Genomic DNA, 16,935 nt, shown 5'->3' with positions numbered 1-16,935 from the left:
GTCAAGTCTGTAGACAACCAAGTTCTATATCTGTTCCTGGTTCTACAGTTTTGGAATGGGGCATGCTTATTTAAGATGGTGATGAAGAAAGACACTTCTAAAGAATAACCAGGCATCCTCTACTGACGGGAGGAGGTCAATATCCTTCCAGGAAACCCGGGCCAGGTCGGTTAGAAAGGCCTGCTCGCTGAAGTGTTTCAGGGAGCGTTTGATAGTGATGAGGGTCCGCAGACCCACCGCAGACCCATTACGGATGCAGGCAATGAGGCAGTGATCGCTGAGATCTTGATTGACAACAACAGAGGTGTATTTGGAGGGCAAGTTGGTTAGAATGATATCTATGAGGGTGCCCGTGTTTATGGATTTGGGGTTGTACCTGATGGGTTCATTGATCATTTGTTTGACATTGAGCTAAGATTGTAGGATGGCCGGGGTGTTAAGCATGTCCCAGTTTAGGTCACCTAGCAGCACGAGCTCTGAAGATAGATGGGGGGCAATCAAATCACATATGGTGTCGAGGGCACAGCTGGGGGCAGAGGAGGGTCTATAGCAAGCGACAACGGTGAGAGACTTGTTTCTGGAAAGGTGGATTTTTAAAAGTAGAAGCTCAAATTGTTTGGGTACAGACTTGGATAGTATGACAGAACTCTGCAGGCTATCTCTGCAGTAGATTACAACACCGCCCCCTTTGGCAGTTCTATCTTGTCGGAAGATGTTGCAGTTAGGGATGGAAATTTCAGGGTTTTTGGTGGTCTTCCTAAGCCAGGATTTAGACATGACTAGGACATCCGGGTTGGCATAGTGTGCTAAGGCAGTGAATAAATTAAACTTAGGGAGGAGGCTTCTAATGTTAACATGCATGAAACAAAGGCTTTTACGGTTAAGGAAGACAAGAAATGAGAGCACCTGGGGAGTAGGGGTGGAGCTAGGCACTGCAGGGCCTGGATTAACCTCTACATCACCAGAGAAACAGAGGAGGAGTAGGATAAGTGTACGGCTAAAGGCTAACAGAACTGGTCGTCTAGTTCGTTCGGAACAGAGAGTAAAAGGAGCAGGTTTCTGGGCGCGATAGAATAAGTTCAAGGCATAATGTACAGACAAAGGTATGGTAGGATGTGAGTACATTAGAGGTAAACCTAGGCATTGAGTAATGATGAGAGAGATATTGTCTCTAGAGACATTTAAACCAGGTGATGTCACCATATATGTGGAAGGTGTAACTAAATGGTTGGTTAAGGCAAATTGGGCAGGGCTAGAGGCTCTACAGTGAAATAAGACCATAATCACTAACCAGGACTGTAATGGACAAGGCATATTGATATTAGGGAGAGGCATGCGTAGCCAAGTGATCATAGGGGTCCAGTGAGTGGTTGGGCTGGCTGAACACATGGCGATTCAGACAGCTAGCAGGCCGGGGCTAGCAAGCTAGCAGAAGGGCCTTAGAAGGACGTCGAGAAGGAGGAAAGTCTGTTTTAGCCTCCGCGTTTGGTGACATCGATAGACCAGTTGTGATGGATTAGTAGGGTTCCAAGTAGCAGAGGGGTCCAAGTCCAATTGGCAAAATAGGTATAGTGGCCCAAGAAATTGGCTGATGGATCTATTCAGCTAACAGTCCAATATGCTCTCGACAGCTAGCGGGCCTCGGCGAGCAGCTAGCGGGCCGTGGATAGCAGATGGGCGTTCAGGGGACGTCTCTGCATAGGGGCCAGTTCAGTACCCCCTCGAGCAAGTTACGCCGTTAATCCAGTCGTGAAGGATCGGCGGTGTTCCGTGCCTCATATAATACCCGGCAGTATAAGGGGTCCGGGTATTGTAGCCCAGGAGTGGCTGATGAGCCTCTTCAGCTAGCCGGGAGAATGGGCCTACCATGGGTTAGCTCCAGGCTAATTGGTGCTTGCTTCGAGACAGTCTCTCAGATTGCAGCTAGCTAGCTGTGATGATCCGGTGAAAAGGTTCAGAGCTTGCAGTGGGAATATGGGGATATGGAGAGAAAATAGGTCTGGTACTCTCTGGTTTGAGTCGCGTTGTACAAACTGGTGAGAGCTTTCTGAGCTAAAGGTTGATTTGCTGATGACCGCTAGCAGTGGTTCGCTGACTACTAGCTAGTAGCTAGTTAGCTGGCTAGCTTCTGTTGGGGGATTCCAGTTCCGAGGTAAAGAAAAATACTTTAGAAAAAACAGGTCCACACCACATTAGGTGAGGTGGGTTGCAGGAGAGTATATTGAAGTTGAGGTTTAGAAAAACATAAAAAAGATAGGCGAAGAAAAACATAAAAAGATATATACATGGGACACGACAAGACGAAGGACAAAGACGTCTGACTGCTATGCCATCTTGGATGTTTTTGGGACGTCTTCTACGGTGGATCGCTAAAATATCCAAATGATTATTATTATGGCCACATTATACCAAAGACTACGGTTTATACATTTGGGAAACAAGCTCATGTTATCAGTATAGCCTGTTATCTTCTGGACTAGAAAACATATTTTTTTATTACAGGGGGCAGATAAAATGCGTCCCATCCAAATCGTCCTCTGGAATAACAGACATTCCATGGCAATAAATAGGATACATAACCAACTAGTCCCGTGCGAATAGGGAATAGGCAGTAAAATGATACACCAAATGTAGGCTAAATTTGGACTTGGGAACAGGAGAAATATGATTTATTTATTTACGCATGCACATTCACACACTCCCTTTCACTGTCTCTCACTTATTGTATCATAATTGTGTTTCAAAGTCATTTACAACCAATGATAACAGAACAGTTACAGATCCACATTATTCAAAATCCATGTAAATTCCCCTATCTCCATTCCTGTTACAACGCTAATGGCAGTTGCATGTTTCAATGTGTACTCCATACATGACTCTGTAAGGCTACGTCTTACCGTGACTGTCTTGATGTGGCCACTACCTTTGGTACAGGTCCAACCAGAGCGGTTGAAGAGGAGGCCACACATCTCTCCCTCCAAGCAGGGTGCCATCTCACACCACTGTCTACTCCTTACGATACGCACTAAGGAGACAGAGAGAAGGGAGAGAGAGAGAGACAGCGAGACAGAAAGAGGGAGAGAGAGGGTGGGACCAAGAGTTAGATCCAAGCTCAATTGAGCTACTGTATATCAACGTTTAAATTCACACTTTAGTGCATTTTAACAGTAATAAAAACCAGAGAGCAAGGAGAGTATGAGAGAGTGAAGAGAGAGAGAGATGATAGACATCTAGATAGAGAAAGATGAAGAGAGAGGAGAGAGTGAAAGTGGTTCTTGATTAGATCCTTTGAATGTCATCAGTCTAGATGTAATGTAATGGTGGCCACCCTTGTGCTCGCCGTATAATCTGTCCGGAAAACAATGAATTAGCATTAGTCTTTGTTGACGCTAATTAACACTGATTGTTCCTCACACTGGGTGTGTGTGTCTGTGTGTGTGTATGTTTGTGTGTGTTCAAGTCTGTTCAAAGATTAAATCGGTCCTCTCAGGACCTGGCATGAACTATTGTTCCTTTCGGTTTACCAAAAGGTCCTTCTGACTTTATGATGGTGGGCAAATTGAAAGAGAGGAACTACAGTGGCAAATGTCCCCCGTGAGAGTGAATGAGTTTGTGTCCCTAGTGATTGTGACATGATGTCAGTAAAGTAAACCCCTTGTCTATGTTTTCAATAATTGGGTGTGTCAGGTTGGCCCTTCGAGCTGGATACTGCTGTCCTGTATAGATCTGTTATTCCATGGGACTTAGTATGGTCGTGCACACACATGCCAGTATGCACACCAGCACACACACAGAACAACGGCTGACTGAACACCAACTGTTTTCCAATATCATATTACAAATGGAAAAGGGTAAAAAAAGGGATTCAAAGACCACATAGACCTAGCTTTAATGGCAAAAGCATTCGAAATTCCCTTTAGCTTACTCCTCAATTCCTTCATCTGCTGAAAAAGTCCAGCTATCCAGCCCGACAATTCAATTTCCCTCTGCGAATTGGATTGTCAGCACGACCCATCGGACATAACAAAGCATAGATTGATCAGTCATTCATAAACGTAGATGTGATTATATTATGTGACAGCCAAATCCAACTGCTGAAGGGCTAAAAAAGTGTGCATCAGAAGGACCAACAGAGCGCTATAGCAAAGCCTGGCTGGAAGACGGACTGAATCAGCTGGGTCGTGTCCAATAGGAAAAAAACGTTATTAAACAGAGTGAAACGGGGTGGTGCTACGGTCATTTTATTTTTCCATTTAAAACGTTTTCGAACTTTGTGTACTTCTGAATATCACCCAGGGTAAAGTAGTCACATAGGGAGAGCTGTGACACCTGTCATCATGGCCCCCCACCCAGACTGTATTTAACTGTCATAAATGCCATTATATAGGCCATTTCTTTAGTATGTGACATCAGAGGTCACCATGTGTGAGAAGTCAAGATGATATTTCAAGTTTTAATGTCACAGGCAGAAGTACAGTGAGGTGGGGGGGAGCAGGAGAAAATGATAGAAAGATAATCTGAATAACCATCAAACCATGAAGTCCTCTACATTTCCATTTACCTCCACAATTATATTTACAGGCAAAGTTCCCAAACCCACTACGGTAACACAAGTAATGATCAGTTGCACTTGCGCTGTGGTAGATATTTCCTTTAGACAGCACCACCCTTCACTACAACTCTAAGCTGTAATTCCATTAAGCGATGTAACTACAAAGTTAACTTCCCACAAAACAGGTGGGGGGAAAAGGGTACCTAAGTATGGTTCTCAATCAGAGACAACAATAGACAGCTGTCCCTAATTGAGAACCATACCAGGCCAAGACATAGAAATACAAAACATAGAAAAAAGGACATAGAATGTATTTGTACCGACCTGTCCCGTACAGGGACTTTGGTTCTGTCACGACTCCGACCGAAGGTGGCTCCCCTTCCCGTTCGGGTGGCGCTGGGCGTTCGTCGTCGCCGGCCTACAAGCTGCCACTGATTCTTTTCTCCCCCTCCTTATGTGTTTATTGATAACACCTGTTTTGAGTTGGTTGTAATTAGTTGGGCTTTATTAGTCAGCCGGCCCGCCCGTTTCTTTGTGCGGAATTGATTATTGTAACCCTGGTGTTTGCTACAGACGTACGTGTTTGTATATCTAGTGCTAGACTGTTTTCGTTCCCTGTATCTGGGGCATTTTGTTTGAGCACCCAAAAGTGGGGTGGCCGTGGTTCACCGTGTGTGCATTAAAGGAGCACTTTATTGAACTCTCTGCTTTCCTGTGCCTGATTTCACCCTCACGACACCCAGGACCTTACAGGTTCAGTCTGCACTGTCAACCTGAAGGAATAAATTAAACAAATATTTAGATAAACACTGCATTGTAGGCCTATGCCTTTTGAGTCAGACAGCTGAATTTATAGCCTGATTTTTCATCGATTCTTAATCATAATCCTGTTCAGCCCTCTGTAATCGATGCAGGAATGCAGAACTCCATTCTCCTTTCCCACGAAGAAGAAGCCTGCAGCACCTGGGGATGTAGACGATCAAATGAAACCTGCATCTAGCGACTCCCGGAAGTAATTGTCCATGACGGTTGCTTCAGGGGTCGAGAGGGAGTACAGACGGCCCCAGGGAGGGGTAGAGCCGGGTAGGAGTATTATAGCGCAGTCATATGGATGAGGAGGGATTGGATGGATTGCCTCTTACTGAAGGCCACCTAGAGGTCGAAGTCCTCGGGGGGGAGAGGGGAAAAGTCTTGGTCTTCAATGGATGCCGGGTGAACACAGCGAGGCTCTTGGTGGGGGTCTTAGGCATCTAGTAGGTGTCCCATTGACCAGGAGAATAGTGGGTTATGTAGCACTAGCCAGGGGTACCCTAGGATAAGGGGGTTCTCGGGAGCAGTAATCAACAGAAAAGTAAAAGTCTTAGAGTGGTTCACCCTAAACTGCGGTGGACTGGGCTTGGTCTGATATTCCACCTGGCCGGAGCCGATGGGGCGTCCACCGAGGGCTTGAATCTACAAAGGGATGGGTGATTTCACGCAGGGGATTTGTAATTATCTGGAGAAGTCTTGGTCATTGAAATTATCCACGTCCCCGGAGTCCACGAAGGTTCGAATGTGGTGCTGACGGTTGTCCCAATGGAGGGTTGTGGGTAGTGTTGGACGGTGAACGGGTAGCTGGGGTCTAACTGCACAGCTTGTCCTGGTGAGCCCCGACATTTCCCGTCAACTCTGGGCATGTAGAACGGAGATGGCCAAGACCTTCGCATTAGAGGCAGCAGCCGCCGCGCATGCACCTGTCACGTTCCTGTGGGCTCAGACTTGTGCGTCCCGAGTGTCGTTCATTTCTCTAGGATGGTCTCTGGTTATGTTTAAGGATAGGGGTTAGGGTAAGGGGTAGGGGGTGAGGTGAGCTTCCACATTTTTCTAGTATTCCATTCTTATTTGATTATTGAATTGTTTGGTTTTGAGTTTGCAAGAAAGGCATTTCACTGTATTTGTGCATCTGACATTAAAACTTGAAACGATCATCCTGAGCACCCACTTCTCCCACAGTGACCTCTGACGTCACCTACTAAGGAAATGGACACGATATCGGCATTTTCAACAGTTAAATGCAACAAAACATTATTTATAAAAAGCAATCTATTAATGTGGTTTTTGAACTCTATAATTTGTTTTCAAGGATGATAGCTGTACTTTTAGTTTATGGTTGACACAGCTTGTTGGCAATTAGCCAATCAGCATTTCCCAAAGAGTTCAAATCACATGAATGCATCCGACTGGTATTTAAGACTTCACCACTGGTAAATTCCCCACCTCCCACATGGTTACAAATGCAGCATCAGAGTGGAAACTTGTGAGGCCCAACATAACAATCTGGTCACAACAGACTATGCAAGGAACATTGTGAATGCTGAACATTGGCATTTAATTTTTCATCTGTACTGAAACCAAACCGTGACCCCAAAACCGCAATACGTACCAAACCATGGGTTTGGTGAATCAAATCCAATCAAATGTATTTATATAGCCCTCCGTACATCAGCTGATATCACAAAGTGCTGTACAGAAACCCAGCCTAAAACCCCAAACAGCAAGAAATGCAGGTGTAGAAGCACGGTGGCTAGGAAAAACTCCCTAGAAAGGCCAAAACCTAGGAAGAAACCTAGAGAGGAACCAGGCTATGAGGGGTGGCCAGTCCTCTTTTGGCTGTGCCGGGTGGAGATTATAACAGAACATGGCCAAGATGTTCAAATGTTCATAAATGACCAGCATGGTCAAATAATAATAATCACAGGCAGAACAGTTGAAACTTGAGCAGCAGCACGGCCAGCACGGTGAACCATTACAACTCTAGCAGCCAATAATAATCCATTTCCTTATTCTATAATCATAGTTCTCTCTTAGTTAATTAGCATCGCAGGAGGCAGAGACAGTATTACAAAGACTGTGTGGTACCAGATACGCCAGATATGTCCTGTTGTTTATGTACTGCAGAGCAGTGCGGACAGGGGCAGGGGGGTGGTCAAGTGTGGTTGATCTCCATGTAAGATGAAGATGACCATGGAGAGATATAGCTAGGGTTGCAAAATTACCTATTTTTTCCAGAAATCCCAGTTGGTAGATTCCTAGAATCAGGAGGGAATAAGCATGAAATCCAAAATCCTCCAATGAGGATTTCTGAAAACTAACCGCAATTGTTGACACTTACCGTCGACGCAGGCTGGCCTGGCCTTCGTGGTGCCAGCGATCTGGCCTCTCCTGCAGGCACAGCGGGCAGTCTGACGGGCGATGGTGCATCTGGGCACGCTGCTGTCCCTGTTGAGCATCACAATCTCACAGGTGCCCACAGCCAACTGGCCTGCAGAGACAACAAAGGAAGAGTCCATTACATGGTCTGTCTTCAATGGCATCCTATACTCCTTATGCAGTGCACTACTTTTGACCGTTGAATTGAATAAGATGCCATTTCAGACACCGTCTCTGTTACGTTACAGTCATTCAGCAGAAGCTCTCATCCAGACCTGCATTCAAATAGCATTTGTTTTATTTCAAAATACTTCAGATGCGCATGATTGAGCTGCATGGCACAGTGGAATCAATGGAATATGCCCTTGCTCAAATTTTAGGTCATGGGTGCTTCTTTATGTCTTTGCCAGAAATGAAATATTAAGATGAACAAGGTTGCTCCATGAAGGTTAACTTCAAGCTCCACTTCCTGGCTTGAGGCATTATTTCACCTCATCCCACAATGCAGTTCAAACAGGGGTAGTGGGGGTATGCGGTACCGGTAAAGCGTTAATATTATTACTATAGATGGTTAATTTCGATCATAAGAGAGCAAAGAGCAGAAAGCTCTGATGAAGGCCAAGAGGCCGAAACGTAAGCTTGAATAAAAAAGTGATACTAGCAAGAGCAGGTAAAAAAGAAATTTGACGTATATAAACTGTTACCATGCACCTGCAACAAGATAGCTCAGGTGTGCGAGTGTAATTTTTTGTTGTTGTTGAAATGTTGAACGTAAAACACACACCAACATAACATGTACAAATATCATGTAAACAAAAAACACATTTCAATTAGAAAAGAAATCCACTTTGGTTTTAAAAAAGGACTTGACCAAAAATAAAGAAATAATAGTTACACATAAAAACGACTTACACCACCACAGAAGCTTCGCTATTCGCCATCTTCCAAGTTGTTTTGTTGTTTACTTGGAAATATAGCTTTCAAAACTCGCAGCCCCTCTTCCAATGCATTGGAATGCAGTGTGCTGCATCCCCATATCTAATTAATCAGCTGTTGTCAAAGCCGAAATGATTATGACATCTGGGCATTTAAAGTGTTGCATCCCCGGGTAATGGAAGCGGGTTATTTTTAGTTGTTGTAAAGAGGAACTTGACAGGAAAAAGCAGTAACATCACGAAGAGGTTTATTTCCAAGATGACAGTAGATACTACATAGCAGGTTCCAGGCCGAGTCCATCTGCACCCGCTCAAAGGAAACACAATTGAATACCTTGGCCAACAACCAATGAGGCCTGCCAATAAAACTATGCGCATCCAATCAGATACATATTTCCAATATAACGTACTGAACACGTGCATACCATTTTAACCGGGAGTGCATAATAACTTGCTGCTTATCTCTCAAACACTACATAAAGTAGACCTCATTTTCTAAATGTCACATTCTATTAAACTTAATTTTTTGCATACTAAAACGGCCTACTATTTAGGATGCAAGTATGAGTATTCGGACACATAATAGTCCCCCCCCCCTCCACACACAAACATCCAGCAAATCCCCCACTCCTGGAGGTTACGGCTGTGCCATTTGATATCAATGTTCTCCCCATGAGTCAACAGCAACCAGATGAATGGGACCACATGTGATAAGCTTAGAGGAGAGAGGGAGGAGGGAGAGAGAGATGGAGGGAGAGATGAAGGGAGACAGTGCGGAGGATTACAGGCTTCTTAATGTGCCCTAAGCCACTGCAGCCCAATCCATCACGAGGAGCAGGAGTTAATTCATATGACAGGGGGTTTCTGTCACTCGGTGGCACAGAGAAGCTTGGTCTCGCCTCTATTTCAGATTATGAAATGCACTTACGGCGGGCCACAGAGTGAGGGATGGCAGGGGGAGGGGGGGGGTCGCCCACGCTCTGGTTTCCATCACAGATGACATCTACAGGCGCTGGCACCCGCTACCGAGTAGAGTGACTAGCACTTCCCGGGAAAATGACCTTATCACTGAGTCACACACAAACAAACGTACCCACTTACAGAGATGCATGGATACATATACACACACACACACATGCACACACACACAAACCTCAAAGCAAATTCACAGCGCAGTGTGATTTCAAATGTGCAAGATTTTTGTGTAAACTTATTGTATGACTTTTAAGTTTCAATAATTCAATATTCTGTAAATACTGTATACCCCAAGCAAAAGGTATGGGATCAAAAACATGTTTTAACTATGGCTTAAATTCTGATATTTTTATGAATGCATATATTTTAGTTTTGACCTGGCTGGCTGCAGCTCAAACTAGCACTATGTAACTTAATCTGCATGTGTGAGTCTCATTCCTATGTTGAAATCCTGGGACTCAGCAATATAGTTGCAGTGATGTTATTTGAGTGAGGCAATTGAAACCACACACCCACAACCAGAAGCATTTTCTGAGTTACATTTACATTACATTTACATTTAAGTCATTTAGCAGACGCTCTTATCCAGAGCGACTTACAAATCGGTGCATTCACCTTATGACATCCAGTGGAACAGCCACTTTACAATAGTGCATCTAAATATTTTAAGGGGGGGAGGGGGGGGTGAGAAGGATTACTTATCCTATCCTAGGTATTCCTTAAAGAGGTGGGGTTGAAGGTGGTGATTGACTCCGCTGTCCTGGCGTCGTGAGGGAGTTTGTTCCACCATTGGGGGGGCCAGAGCAGCGAACAGTTTTGACTGGGCTGAGCGGGAACTGTACTTCCTCAGTGGTAGGGAGGCGAGCAGGCCAGAGGTGGATGAATGCAGTGCCCTTGTTTGGGTGTAGGGCCTGATCAGAGCCTGGAGGTACTGAGGTGCCGTTCCCCTCACAGCTCCGTAGGCAAGCACCATGGTCTTGTAGCGGATGCGAGCTTCAACTGGAAGCCAGTGGAGAGAGCGGAGGAGCGGGGTGACGTGAGAGAACTTGGGAAGGTTGAACACCAGACGGGCTGCGGCGTTCTGGATGAGTTGTAGGGGTTTAATGGCACAGGCAGGGAGCCCAGCCAACAGCGAGTTGCAGTAATCCAGACGGGAGATGACAAGTGCCTGGATTAGGACCTGCGCCGCTTCCTGTGTGAGGCAGGGTCGTACTCTGCGGATGTTGTAGAGCATGAACCTACAGGAACGGGCCACCGCCTTGATGTTAGTTGAGAACGACAGGGTGTTGTCCAGGATCACGCCAAGGTTCTTAGCGCTCTGGGAGGAGGACACAATGGAGTTGTCAACCATGATGGCGAGATCATGGAACGGGCAGTCCTTCCCCGGGAGGAAGAGCAGCTCCGTCTTGCCGAGGTTCAGCTTGAGGTGGTGATCCGTCATCCACACTGATATGTCTGCCAGACTTGCAGAGATGCGATTCGCCACCTGGTCATCAGAAGGGGGAAAGGAGAAGATTAATTGTGTGTCGTCTGCATAGCAATGATAGGAGAGACCATGTGAGGTTATGACAAAGCCAAGTGACTTGGTGTATAGCGAGAATAGGAGAGGGCCTAGAACAGAGCCCTGGGGGACACCAGTGGTGAGAGCGCGTGGTGAGGAGACAGATTCTCGCCACGCCACCTGGTAGGAGCGACCTGTCAGGTAGGACGCAATCCAAGCGTGGGCCGCGCCGGAGATGCCCAACTCGGAGAGGGTGGAGAGGAGGATCTGATGGTTCACAGTATCGAAGGCAGTCGATAGGTCTAGAAGGATGAGAGCAGAGGAGAGAGAGTTAGCTTTAGCAGTGCGGAGCGCCTCCGTGATACAGAGAAGAGCAGTCTCAGTTGAATTACTAGTCTTGAAACCTGACTGATTTGGATCAAGAAGGTCATTCAGAGAGAGATAGCGGGAGAGCTGGCCAAGGACGGCACGTTGAAGAGTTTTGGAGAGAAAATAAAGAAGGAATACTGGTCTGTAGTTGTTGACATCGGAGGGATCGAGTGTAGGTTTTTTCAGAAGGGGTGCAACTCTCGCTCTCTTGAAGACGGAAGGGACGTGGCCAGTGGTCAGGGATGAGTTGATGAGCGAGGTGAGGTAAGGGAGAAGGTCTCCGGAAATGGTCTGGAGAAGAGAGGAGGGGATAGGGTCAAGCGGGCAGGTTGTTGGGCGGCCGGCCGTCACAAGACGCAAGATTTCATCTGGAGAGAGAGGGGAGAAAGAGGTCAGAGCACAGGGTAGGGCAGTGTGAGCAGAACCAGCGGTGTCGTTTGACTTAGCAAACGAGGATCGGATGTCGTCGACCTTCTTTTCAAAATGGTTGACGAAGTCATCTGCAGAGAGGGAGGAGGGGAGAGGGGGAGGAGGATTCAGGAGGGAGGAGAAGGTGGCAAAGAGCTTCCTAGGGTTAGAGGCAGATGCTTGGAATTTAGAGTGGTAGAAAATGGCTTTAGCAGCAGAGACAGAGGAGGAAAATGTAGAGAGGAGGGAGTGAAAGGATGCCAGGTCCGCAGGGAGGCGAGTTTTCCTCCATTTCCGCTCGGCTGCCCGGAGCCCTGTTCTGTGATCTCGCAATGAGTCGTTGAGCCACGGAGCGGGAGGGGAGGACCGAGCCGGCCTGGAGGATAGGGGACATAGAGAGTCAAAGGATGCAGAAAGGGAGGAGAGGAGGGTTGAGGAGGCAGAATCAGGAGATAGGTTGGAGAAGGTTTGAGCAGAGGGAAGAGATGATAGGATGGAAGAGGAGAGAGTAGCGGGGGAGAGAGAGCGAAGGTTGGGACGGCACGATACCATCCGAGTAGGGGCAGTGTGGGAGGTGTTGGATGAGAGCGAGAGGGAAAAGGATACAAGGTAGTGGTCGGAGACTTGGAGGGGAGTTGCAATGAGGTTAGTGGAAGAACAGCATCTAGTAAAGATGAGGTTGAGCGTATTGCCTGCCTTGTGAGTAGGGGGGGAAGGTGAGAGGGTGATGTCAAAATAGGAGAGGAGTGGAAAGAAGGAGGCAGAGAGGAATGAGTCAAAGGTAGACGTGGGGAGGTTAAAGTCGCCCAGGAGCTTATCAAGGCATCAAGCTCATTGATGAACTCTCCGAGGGAACCTGGAGGGCGATAAATGATAAGGATGTTAAGCTTGAAAGGGCTGGTAACTGTGACAGCATGGAATTCAAAGGAGGCGATAGACAGATGGGTAAGGGGAGAAAGAGAGAATGACCACTTGGGAGAGATGAGGATCCCGGTGCCACCACCCCGCTGACCAGAAGCTCTCGGGTGTGCGAGAACACGTGGGCGAACGAAGAGAGAGCAGTAGGAGTAGCAGTGTTGTCTGTGGTGATCCATGTTTCCGTCAGTGCCAAGAAGTCGAGGGACTGGAGGGAGGCATAGGCTGAGATGAACTCTGCCTTGTTGGCCGCAGATCGGCAGTTCCAGAGGCTACCGGAGACCTGGAACTCCACGTGGGTCGTGCGCGCTGGGACCACCAGATTAGGGTGGCCGCGGCCACGCGGTGTGGAGCGTTTGTATGGTCTGTGCAGAGAGGAGAGAACAGGGATAGACAGACACATAGTTGACAGGCTACAGAAGAGGCTACGCTAATGCAAAGGAGATTGGAATGACAAGTGGACTACACGTCTCGAATGTTCAGAAAGTTAAGCTTATGTAGCAAGAATCTTATTGACTAAAATGATTAAAATGATACAGTACTGCTGAAGTAGGCTAGCTGGCAGTGGCTGCGTTGTTGACACCACACTAATCAAGTCGTTCCGTTGAGTGTAATAGTTTCTACAGTGCTGCTATTCGGGGGCTAGCTGGCTAGCTAGCAGTGTTGTTTACGTTACGTTGCGTTAAAAGAACGACAATAGCTGGCTAGCTAACCTAGAAAATCGTTCTAGACTACACAATTATCTTTGATACAAAGACGGCTATGTAGCTAGCTATGTAGCTAGCTACGATCAAACAAATCAAACCGTTGTACTGTAATGAAATGAAATGAAAATGTGATACTACCTGTGAATGCGACCGGGTTGTTGAGTTCTATTCGGTAGATGTTGGCTAGCTGTTGGCTAGCTGTTGGCTAGCTAGCAGAGTCTCCTACGTTAAGGACGACAAATAGCTGGCTAGCTAACCTCGGTAAATTAAGATAATCACTCTAAGACTACACACTCTAAACTACACAATTATCTTGGATACGAAGACAGCAAAGACAGCTATGTAGCTAGCTAACACTACACTAATCAAGTCGTTCAGTTGAGTGTAATAGTTTCTACAGTGCTGCTAATCGGTGGGCGTTTGCTAGCTGGCTAGCTGCTGGGCAGAGCAGTGAAGACTATGTTAGGACGACGAAATACGATAATTACGCAATTATCTTTGATACAAAGACGGCTATGTAGCTAGCTAAGAAGAAATTGCTAAGATTAGACAAATCAAACTGTTGTACTATAATGAAATGTAATGAAATGTAATGAAAAAGTTATACTACCTGCGGAGCGAAGTGCCGATGCGACCGCTCGCTCCAACCCGGAAGTATAAGATGTATAGACAAGACAAATACAATCATTTGTGTGTTATTAGTGTAAGCACACTATGTTTGTCTGTTGTGACTTGAAGATCAGATCAAATGTGATGACCAATTTATGCAGAAATCCAGGTATTGCAAAGGGTTCACATACTTTTTCTTGCCATTGTACATTCTGCCCTAATGACAATTGCCAAACGTCATTGCACCATGTGGTGTTTTGTGTAACAGATATTTCCATTCATCACTGTTTGGAGGCTGGTGGATGTGAGTGGATGAACGTGTGTGGGTAGGATGTTTTATATCAGATATAAAACATCATGACTCGTGTTTATACCACAATAAAAGGTAATACATTTTAAAAGTAAAATGGCAAATCTTTACAACTATGCCCAAAGAGCTCCTATTGAACTAATAGGGATTCTACATGAAATTCTAGGAGTAGGCCAATAAAATGTTTTGGTGCACAATACATTACATTTACTTTCACCTTTGGTATTTAGTAATAGTCTTTTTGTTTTATAAACTTTTAAAAAAAAGTATTATTATAATTTTGTACTGAATTCAATTTTATGAATGAATGACATTTTGTTTTCGTGTCAAATCACCATTTGGTAACCCATCCCTTATGGGATTAATTGACACAAACAAACATTACAATTCACTATGGTAATTAAATGATCATTCTTCTTCCGGCTTTCTCTGCATTGCACATCACATAGAGTGAAAAAACTATCAATAGTAAATAATGTTTATCCAAACGATAATTACATCCCTAGAGCAGTAAAGTAATATACATACATACACACTGTATACATACAGATACACTAATGTTAAAAAGTTTGGATTACATCCCTAGAGCAGTAAAATAATGTACCTACATATATACATACACACTGCATATATACACACTATATACATACACACTGCATATATACACATACACTAACGCTCAAAAGTTTGGGGTCACTTAGAAATGTCCTTGTTTTTGATAGAAAAGCACTTTTTTTTGTCAATTAAAATAACATCAAATTGATCCGAATTACAGTGTTAATGTTTTAAATGACTATTGTAGCTGGAAACGGCTGATTTTTAATGGAATATCTACACAGGCATATAGAGGCCCATTATCAGCAACCATCACTCCTGTTTTCCAATGGCACCTTGCGTTAGCTAATCCAAGTGTATCATTTTAAAAGGCTAATTGAACGTTAGAAAACCCTTTTGCAATCATGTTAGCACAGCTGAAAACTGTTGTGCTGATTAATGGAGTGATAAAACTTGCCTTCTTTCGACTAGTGGAGTATCTAGAGCATCAGCATTTGTGGGTTTGATTACAACCTCAAAATGGCCAGAAACAAAGGACTTCCTTCTGAAACTCATCAGTCTATTCTTGTTCTGAGAAATGAAGGCTATTCCATGGTAGAAATTGCCAAGAAACTGAAGATCTGGTACAACGCTGTGTACTACTCCCTTCACAGAACAGCACAACTTGGCTCTAACCAGAATAGAAAGAGGAGTGGGAGGCCCCGGGTACACAACTGAGCAAGAGGACAAGTACATTTACTGCCTAGAAGGCTAGCATCCTGGAGTGGCCTCTTCACTGTTGCCGTTGAGACTGGTGTTTTGGTACTATTTAATGAAGCTGTCAGTTGAGGACTGGTGAGTCGTCTGTTTCTCAAACCAGACACTCAAATGTACTTGTCCTCTTGCTCAGTTGTGCACCGGGGCCTCCCACTCTTTCTATTCTGGTTAGGGCCTGTTTGCGCTGAGCAAGAGCCACATAATGCTAGGGTATATCTGGTGTGCTTTCTGGAATAAGAGCAAGCGTATATCATGGTAGAAAGGTCAATAGAGGATAAAATGTGTTTCATTCTCTATTTCTTTGAAAAACTGTACTAGCTATTCTGGCAGTTGGCATATCCAACAGTCTATTCCAACGTCTGCCATACACGCGTTCCACCTCAGCTCACAGGGTTCCCAGCCCGTGTCCACAGTTATTGCAAGAATAGGTGAAAACTTGTGGACACAGAACGAGTAACGTACTGCTCTGTTATGAACAAAATTGGGATATTGGGGAGTCACTGGATTTATTTTGGGGTGATTTGTGAATGAAAATAAGAGTATGTTCTCATAGCCTACAGATAAATTCATTTGAAGTCAATCACTTTTTGACAGCATGTCATGCATAGGTGTAATAGGTGGCAGGGAAGTCAGGCGCAGGAGAGTCAAATGGAGTGTAAAATGGAGTCTTTTAAAAAGTCCACGGAGTATGCTCCATAACACTAAATGTACATAAACAAAACAAAACAAACATGGGTACGAGGACCCGACGCGCACCTATACAACAATCACACTACACTGACAATAAAACAATCTCTGACAAAGACATGAGGGGAAACAGAGGGTTAAATACACAACAGGTAATGAATGGGATTGAAAACAGGTGTGGGAAGACAAGACAAAACCAATGGAAAATGAAAAAAGGATCAATGATGGCTAGAAGACCGGTGACGTCGAACGCCGAGCACTGCCCGAACAAGGAGAGGCAACGACTTCGGCAGAAGTCGTGACACAGCATCCCTTTAGTTTTAAACAAAACTTTCCATACGTGTTTACCCATAGAAGAAGTGGTCAGCTGTAACGTTCTGAGTGTAGTGGGTGAGAAGTCAGGCGCAGGAAGCAGAGAGTTCAGGGGAGTGCTACTTTAATGCACCAAAACGGCGAACATAAGCAAA

At 45.2% G+C, this 16,935-nt stretch overlaps 1 protein-coding gene across 2 annotated transcripts in view; it reads right to left on the bottom strand.

Moving 5' to 3' along the window:
* Positions 1–16,935, bottom strand: part of LOC124045192 (chemokine-like protein TAFA-5) — a 60,426-nt gene that overhangs the window by 34,631 nt on the left and 8,860 nt on the right. For both annotated transcript variants that reach the window (XM_046364444.1, XM_046364445.1), the window contains exons 2-3: positions 7,704–7,853; positions 2,898–3,025 (exon numbers count right to left, since the gene is read on the bottom strand). In XM_046364444.1, coding sequence (XP_046220400.1) covers positions 2,898–3,025; positions 7,704–7,853 — 278 coding nt within the window. The remainder of the gene's footprint in view (positions 1–2,897; positions 3,026–7,703; positions 7,854–16,935) is intronic.

Source organism: Oncorhynchus gorbuscha, linkage group LG10, assembly GCF_021184085.1.
Source record: "Oncorhynchus gorbuscha isolate QuinsamMale2020 ecotype Even-year linkage group LG10, OgorEven_v1.0, whole genome shotgun sequence".
Taxonomy (NCBI): Eukaryota; Metazoa; Chordata; class Actinopteri; order Salmoniformes; family Salmonidae; genus Oncorhynchus; species Oncorhynchus gorbuscha.
This window is presented reverse-complemented; position numbering and strand designations above follow the sequence as displayed.